Source organism: Citrus sinensis, chromosome 7 (assembly GCF_022201045.2).
Source record: "Citrus sinensis cultivar Valencia sweet orange chromosome 7, DVS_A1.0, whole genome shotgun sequence".
Taxonomy (NCBI): domain Eukaryota; kingdom Viridiplantae; phylum Streptophyta; class Magnoliopsida; order Sapindales; family Rutaceae; genus Citrus; species Citrus sinensis.
In genome coordinates this window covers 12,951,509-12,960,227 of record NC_068562.1, presented here as the reverse complement: position 1 = coordinate 12,960,227, position 8,719 = coordinate 12,951,509, and the positions used below count along the sequence as shown (strand labels likewise).

The 8,719-nt window shown below is 40.7% G+C and overlaps 1 protein-coding gene across 1 annotated transcript; it reads right to left on the bottom strand.

The window, feature by feature from the left end:
* Nucleotides 1-1,331: 1,331 nt before the first annotated feature.
* LOC107176506 (uncharacterized) lies at nt 1,332-3,681 on the bottom strand. Its single transcript, XM_052431284.1, has 2 exons — nt 3,530-3,681; nt 1,332-2,982 (listed from the first exon to the last, which is right to left on the bottom strand). The coding sequence occupies exons 1-2, from the start codon at nt 3,679-3,681 to the stop codon at nt 1,332-1,334; spliced, it is 1,803 nt and encodes a 600-aa protein (XP_052287244.1).
* Nucleotides 3,682-8,719: the final 5,038 nt, after the last annotated feature.

Below are 8,719 nucleotides of genomic sequence, written 5' to 3'. Positions count from 1 at the left end.
GAGCCAGCGCCCACTTCTCCATTAGTGGATACCTGGTTTCTACGTCTACCAGGGCCTTGCTTGTGTAGTATACCGGGTGTTGCTTCCCTTCTTCTTCCCTGACTAAGACCGAGCTGGTAGCCCGCTTGGAGATTGCCAAGTACAAAAGCAGCTGGTCACCCTCTCTCGAGGTTGATAGTAACGGGGCGCGGGCCAGATATTCATTCAGCTGTCCAAATGCCTCCTCGCATTCCAGTGTCCATTCCATCTTCTTCCCTTTCTTTATGATTTGGAAGAAAGGGTGGCACTTATCAGTGGCTCGCGAAATGAATCAGTTCAATGCTGCCAATTTCCCCGTAAGGCTCTGCACCTCCTTAACTGTTCGTGGGGACCTCATTTCTATCACCGCCCGTATCTTTTCCGGGTTGGCCTCAATTCCTCGATGGCTCACCAGGTATCCCAAAAATTTGCCCGAGCTGACCCCAAATGCACATTTCTCCGGGTTTAGCTTCATTTCATACCTCATCAGCAAATCGAAGGTCTCTTCCAAGTGTTTCACATGATCTCTCGGTTCTCTTGACTTGGTGATCATATCGTCCACGTATACTTCCATAGTGTGACCGATCAATGGTTTGAAGACCTTGTTCACTAGCATTTGATAGGTAGCTCCTGCATTTTTCAGGCCAAAGGGCATCACCCTGTAACAAAACAAACCCATGTTAGTTATAAAGGTAGTGCTTTCCTCATCCTGCTCGTCCATGGGTATCTGGTTGTATCCGGAAAAGGCATCCATGAAACTGAGCAGACTATGACCCGCGGTTGAGTCCACCAACTGATATATTTTTTGTACGGGAAAGCTGTCCTTCGGGCATGCCTTATTGAGGTCCGTGAAGTTTACACACATTCTCTACTTCCCATTGGCCTTCTTTACCAGTACTACATTGGAAATCCACTCTGGGTACTTGGCTTCCTTTATAAATCCTGCTTTCAGCAGCTTTTCCACCTCGGCATTTATGGCCTCGTACCTTTCCTGGTTGAAGCACCTCATTTTCTGCCTCACCGGCCTTGCCCCTTTCTTGACTGCCAGCTTGTGACAAGCTACCGCGCGATCAATACCTGGCATATCCTCATGAGACCAGGCAAATATGTCTGCATAGGACTGTAGACACTTCACCAGCTCGCCTTTTATTGCTTCGCCCAATTCTGATCCGACTTTAACCACTCTGGTCGGGTCACTCCTGCTTACAACAACCCCCATCCAGCTTCTCAACAGGTTCCTGGCGACCATTTTTTGAATCCCCTCGGTTATCTAGAGAGGTAACCTGCAGCGTTTCCTTGGCTACTGTAGCATATCAGCTCCTGGCCATTCTCTGGTCGCCTTTTACTACACCAACAACTCCATTTATTCTGTACTTCAGCGCCAGATAATGCGTGGACATTACACATTGACTTATCCTCATGAACGGTCTCCCCAATATCATCTGATAAGGACTTCTTTCTTCTACCACGATAAAATCCATCATCATCGTTCTTTCAAACGGTTTTGATCCCACGGTAATTGGGAGTTCGATGATCCCCATGGGAGTTAGCCGTCCTCCTCCAAATCCCTTCAAGGATGTATTCGTCCGCTCCAGCTTCAAGTCTGAAATCCCCATATCATCTAGGGCCGACTTAAACAGAATGTCTACTGAGCTGCCCGTGTCCACCAGTATTCGCCGCAATTCTGTACTAGCCACCAATGCTTTAATCACCAGTGCATCCTCATGAGGATATAAAATGCCCTCTTCGTCGTCCTCTGTCCACATAATGGGAACTTGCCGCACTTTTGCCCTCTTGGCTGCTGGCAAATTGAGAAGCACCTCTTTGCCAGTCATGGCATATCTCCCATAGTTCTTTCGTGCTCTGTTCGAATCCCCGGCCAATGTTGGCCCTCCTGCTATCACCCGGATGGTCGGTTGTTCTCGTTCCAAACCCCTTTCAACTCCTTCATCCCGTGCATATTGCGATTCAATGACGGGGGACACTCCATCTACATACTCATCCAAGTACTGGTTCCTCACCAAATCCTCCACCTGAATCTTTAGGTCACGGCATTGGCTGATAGTGTGACCGTGAGTGTTGTGGAATTTGCAGAACCTGCTCTTATCACGCCGGTGAGCGGATTTTGTTATAGGGGCCGGAGTATACAGCAGACCTCGTCCCTCGATCCTTTCATATAGTTCCTCCATGGCGATTTTTAATGGAGTGTACTGTCTATATGCCACGCTCTGGTCAACCAACTGAACTGCTCGGCTATCATGGATGTCACCTCGGGCTGGTATAGCCGGTAGCTGCTCTGGTCGTCCAGACCTGTAATTAGTTGCACTTAACGCTTTGGGAGCGCTGTGATAAGGGTGGGCAGCCATCTGCCTGAATTCTCGCTGCCGCTCTTCGATCGGAGGGCGCGGAGGTTGAGCCCGGCTGTGTTGGAACTGTTGTGCTCTTGGAGCTATAGGGTAAGGGCGAGACCGAGCTGATATTCCGCCCATCACTGAAGATTCTCCAGTTCGCTTTCCCGACCCGCTCCCTTTCGGGGCTCTCCGTTCCTTTCGCCTCAGCTCTTCCAGCTGTTCACTTTTAATTCTTGCCGATTTCTCCTCTTCGATTTCTATATCTCGCCTCGCCTGCTCATACCCCGACGAGTAATTCTGTACGAGAGGGCTTCTTAAGTTATACCACAATCGGCCGATTCTTACACCTTCTTTTAATCCCCTCAACGCCTGCGGGTGATTAAAAGCTCCCAGATCCAGCACGGCTCGGTGATATCGTTTTACAAAATCTCGAAGGGATTCATGCTCCTCCTGTTTCATCCCCATCAGTTCCATCATGTCGTCCTCTGAGGCCACTGCCCCTCGGAACTGCTCGGCCAACTCCTGGCACATCTGCTCATACCCCTTTATACTTCCTCGGGGCAGCTTGCGGTACCATTCTCGGGCTCGTCCTTCTAGTGTCAACAGGAACACCCTGCACCGTCATTTCGTTGAAACACTCAATGTGCACCAGCGAGTCACTTCGCCCGGAGTATTTGAGGTCGGGGAAGCGGAAATCTCTTGGGATTATGGTACTCATGATCTCAGTTGATAACGGAGATTCTTCATCTAGCATTATCCTCCAACTCGGGGGCTTTCTCTTGCCTTGTATCTCCTCTATCACCTGCGCCAATCTGCGCACCTCCCCCTCCAATTCTATAGCACGATCAGGATCACGTGCAGCTATCTGGTCTCGCTCCTGCTCGGCGTTCTACAACCGCTGTCTAAGCTCTCCTTCATCAACACTGGCCCCTCGGCCATTAATTTCCAGTATCCGTTCGGGGCGAGGTTGGTCTCTCCCTTCATCCACGTGTTCCCCTGGGACCCAACCAGTACTTCTGTGGGGATGCACCCCATTAGGTTCGTCTGCGGGCGGAGGGATTTCCTCGACTCTACGCCTCCGGAGGCTGGGTTCTGCTCCAACTTCATCTCTTCCCACGGGGGTTTAACAATCCCTTCTCCGCTTATCCCTCAGCTCAAACAATATGGCCGCGAGAGTCTCCATTTGTTTCTCCATCCGCTCCAGTCTATCTTGCATCATCCTCTCTTGGGCTTCATTTGCAATTTCCCGGAGAGTGATTGTCTCCACCGTTTCATTGTCCTCCCTTAAAGTATCCTTTCTTGACACATCCATATCCAATCGTTCGCTGCTTCTCCGATAATTACTAATTTGGTGGTAGCTTTTTATTCAGCTCCCCACAGACGGCGCCAAAATGTTGATGCTTAAATCTGCTCGCCTTTTGACCGACCAGATTCTTTCACCAACGTTTGTGTTGACAACTGTTGCTCGGACCACTGGGGTTGGAATCGCCCTCCTTTCTCTTACTAGACCTGCGTTCACCAAAAACGGATCAGAGACGCCGGTGGTTTTGCCGGCGTAAACCCTCCGATGCCTAAGTTGGCACAAGGTGTTTACGGGAAAACAGTGTAATTTGGATTCAAGAAAGGTTTCTAACTTGTTTCGAAGTTTGTAAGAAAAAGGCCTGATTGCAATTTGGCAGCGTTTTCCCTCTCTTAATTTTTCTATCCCTTTCTTCATCGATTTCTTCTTCTTTTATAGCCGCTGTCCCACGTTCCCGTTTGCCCTCCATCCCACCTTTTTCGGGTAGTGGCAGCCCCTCATGGGCAAACGTGGGATCTCGCGTCTCCCGCAACGGTTCTGGGAAAGCGCAACTACCGTGATCCTGTGAGATCTTGTTTCCGCTTTTTTGGGGGACGGGTATCGGCTCGGTATATACCTCTGGTCAGTATTCGTCTCTGATCGGCTCATGTTCCCCCTGTTCTGCTCGTACCATTTGGCTGAGGTGATTCATACCGGGGTGGAAATAGTAGCATGGCCGACTTGATGCTTTTATTTGCTTAACACCTGTCGTATCTCATATGAATCTAGAGAATTTTTTCTACCCAAGTTGGCGCCAAAGTTAGATACATGTGACGCGTGATGTCTCTGTTAACATTTTAATTCAGAGTTTTAATTCACACGCCAAAGAATTATGTTCAGCCTTGCACTAGGAATATCAGTTATCAAATATGATCCATGTTAATCCTCCATTTTTATTTTCTCTGAGAACAAAAATTGGTTTCTAAGTTTTCCTTAACATATTTGTAATTTATCATTCATGCGAAATTTCAGAGGCTAAAAACATCCAAAAGTTGTGTGCAATTGTCATAGTGAGTTAGTGATGAATCAGCTTATTTTCCTTTACTTTCAAAGATCAAAGGAACAACTTTCTAATTGAAAAAAGTTCCTTGATCAAAAGAATGAGTTAATGGTTTTTCATGCGCCCCCCCCCCCCCCCCCCCCCCCAAAAAAAAAGAGTATGTGGAAAAAATAAAAAAGATTTCCCTTCCGTGATTAGGTTTAAATGAATGACTTCCTGGTTTAATTGAGTAAGAAAAAAGAAAAAAAAATCAAGAGTGTACATCTTAATACAAACTCGGAGTTCAAAAAATATTTCCTCGCCAATTTGAGAGAAGCAGCAAAGAAACAAAACAAAATTGATATAAATAAAAATCAACATATGATTGATCGTGCTGATAGTCAACACATGATTAATTGTCTTAATGTTTGTAGATTAAAGGGAAGAAAAAAAACTGATTGATCAATCTTTGTCAATCAATCGTTCCCAAATTATTATAAACATGTCATTTCATTTTTTTTTTTAATTCTAACACATGTATAAATTGAACCTTTTAGGTTGAAGTGTATCAGTACCAATTATTACTATTTTCAGTATATTTTTCTTTAGAATTTCTCAAATATAACCCGCATATTTATATGGCAAATATGGGAAAAAAAATCTCTCAAGTATGATGTTTGATCCTTTTTTTATATCACTAATTTAAAAAAAAAAAATTTGCTTTTCGACACACTGACTTGTGGCAAAAAAAAAAAAAAAAAAAACAAATAAATAAAAATCTTCAAATCATAAATAAAAATTCAGTTCTTTCAACAAATTTTTTATTTATAGTATTACTCTTTTTATAAAGTGCGAGTTCCCTTTTTGAAAGACTCATATATTCGCACATGATATGTAACATATGTGCGGGAAAAAAAAAAATGAGGCGGTTAAAAAGTAAATAAAAATAAAAGAAGAAGCTGGAAACAGGGGAACACATACACACGTGTGAGAAAGTGAGTGGAGCTGTAAACCGACCCGAAACCCGACCCACACCCACGAACCCGATCCGGCCATATCTCCACTTTCCGGCCACCTCACCGGCCGATCAAGGTACCAATCTGAAGCTTGAAGACTGGTCGTTGTATCCCCGCCATCACCGTTGCCGCGTAACAGTCAAAACGCTGGCAATCAAGCTCGATAAGCCGCTGTAAAACCCACCCTTTCTCGCCGTCGGTTCCGCCGGTTTTGGGTGACGCCACCGCTTGAATCTTGATCCTCAGCTCACGCTCATCATTTTTCGACCATCCCTGCTACCGGAAACAGCCGTTTTGGCCGCGAACGACTGCCGGAAAGTTTGCGGCTTGGGAAGCTCGACCCGCCGCTGTTGTCGCGCGTGGGAGCTCACCGCCGGCACTATTAGACTCAGCGTGATTGGAAATATCAGACCCGAGCTTACCGGCTGCCGTTTACTGAATTCCGGTCTCCGTTAACCGGCGAGGGTAATTCGGTAATTTCACATTTTGAGAGTGATTTTGTAATTTCTGAAATTGAGTATTGATTGTAATTACGAGGGTGATTCGGTGATTTATGATTTTGTAGTATTTTAATGATTCACGGACTCGAAAGTGTGTTAGTAATTTTACCGACAAAGGAGTTGTAAATTATAGATAAATGTTTGTTTTGAATTTATTGCTTAAATTTAGTCCTAATTTTGATTTATGGAATTATGTCATTTCCTTGATTTAGGTGGATCTTATAGCGAGAATCAGTCCGTAGGTAAGGACAATATCCGAGTTTGAATATCATTACTGTGAGTAAAATATACAAAATCTATTTTCTTTATAGTTTATTATGATTTTAAAATATGGTAAAATATGTTTACGAAATAAGTTTTAAAGGCTCTGAGATTTTTTTAAAAAAAATGGATTTTATTTGCGTATTAGTGTTTATTATTAAAGATGTGTATGATTGATGATTTTATTGCTGATTTTGAATATATGCATGGTAATATTTTTAAGAAAAGGAATTAGATTCAAAGTATGTTAAATGAAAAGAAAATGAGATTTCATATGTGATTATGTGTTTATGTATATGTGGATCTTATAGTGAGAATCAGTCCGTAGGTAAGGACAATATCCGAGTTTGAATATCATTACTGTGAGTGAAATATACAAAATCTATTTTCTTTATAGTTTATTATGATTTTAAAATATGGTAAAGTATGTTTACGAAATAAGTTTTAAAGGCTCTGATATTTTTTTTTTAAAAAAATGGATTTTATCTGCGTATTAGTGTTTATTATTAAAGATGTGTATGATTGATGATTTTATTGCTGATTTTGAATATATGCATGGTAATATTTTTAAGAAAAGGAATTAGATTCAAAGTATGTTAAATGAAAAGGAAATGAGATTTCATACGTGATTATGTGTTTATGTATATGTGTGTAAACTATTGTTTGTAAAAGTATTGGATATGACCCTTCTCCGGTTACAGTGATACAAAGATGATGAGGCCTTTGGGGCCTGTCTGAACACAGATAGAGACTTTGGGCCATGTGTTTGGGTGTTTTTGCCTTTTAGGAGAATATGCATGTGATATGATGATAACAGTGATACATATATAGATGAGATACAGACTTTTGGGCCCTGTCTGAGTACACACAGAGGTTTTGGGCCTTGTGCTTGGATGCTTTTGTCCTTTAGGGGCTAGATTATGCATAAAAAGATGAGCTATATGACTAGATATGAGATGACACTTCCTTGTCTATCTGTGTAGCTCCGAGGCGTGACAGTACCTAGATAGTACGTCATTACTTGTCTGTTGAGGTTCGGATACAACGAGATTATTCTCATGGGTAATTGTTTAGTAATGATTTCAGATTTATGTATTTTATATGATATTGTGATATGATTTCGACGGTTACTACATACGATTTTATATATATGCTCTTCAAGGTTAGTAATCTAATTTAAATGTTAAATGATTTATTAATGGTTTCTTGCATATAGTTTGATGAAATCGTGTTTGGAAATGATATGATTATTTCTTTTAAAGTAAGTTTATTTTCAAAAAATTACGATCCACACACTGAACTCATCGAGTTTTATTCTCATTTCATTTTTATTGTATTCTTCCCCTTCCCCCCAACAGAAAGTTGCAGGTACACGAGATAGACCCGACAACTGTAAATATATTTTGAGTCTTATCCAAGTGATTGTGTTAGAAGATATAGATGATTTTTGTTAGAACATCCTAATCATCTTATTGTTTTGAGATTGTATAATTTTGTTATATTATTCTTTTGGAATTAAGAATAAATCAATGTATGTTAATATTAGTTATAATATAATCTTTTGATACCTTGGAGATATCTTGGGTAAAAATTTCAGTATTCTGGTTGAGAATGATGATCATTAGAGTTGGTTGTATATTAAATTATTTTGAAAGTATTATATTTATAAAAGAAACTCTTAAATTCGGCAGAATTCTCACTAATTAAATTATTATCTATCTAGTTTTGATGAGATTAGACTCAGGGCGGGTCATTTCATGATAACCACACGTATATATCCGCACATAGATAATCTTCATTATTTTGCTATATTTGTGTAAACGTAGACTAAGGACCCCCTTTTTTTTTTACTTAATGATTTAATTGACTTAATTTTAATTAGTTAAGTTATTTAGTCTATTTGTTTTTTTTTCAATTTAATGAAAATTTTCAGCCATTAAATCATTAAGTTATTAAGCTAATTTTTTTAGTCTTTTGCTTAATACAAAAAGTCTGAATGATATCATTAAAAAATGTTCTCTAAAATATCCCTATCTAACTAATTAATTTTTTACCTAAATAAAATTTAATAATTAGCATTATTACTCATCTCTATATAACTTGTGATAATATATGGTGGTAAACTATTATTATTTTTATCTTTTTATTTTCTTCAAATTAGCATTATTTATCTTCATAATTTTTTATTAATATTTTTATACAAAAACATCATAAACTATAACTAATTTCATAAACTATAATAAAATTAATTAACA

Bases quoted from the DNA above. Each gene is read 5' to 3' on its own strand.
- LOC107176506 (XM_052431284.1), bottom strand. From the start codon at position 3,681: ATGGATGTGTCAAGAAAGGATACTTTAAGGGAGGACAATGAAACGGTG. The intron at 2,983-3,529 runs GTTTGAGCTGAG...ATGACGGTGCAG, and splicing joins GAGACTCTCGCGGCCATATT to GGTGTTCCTGTTGACACTAG.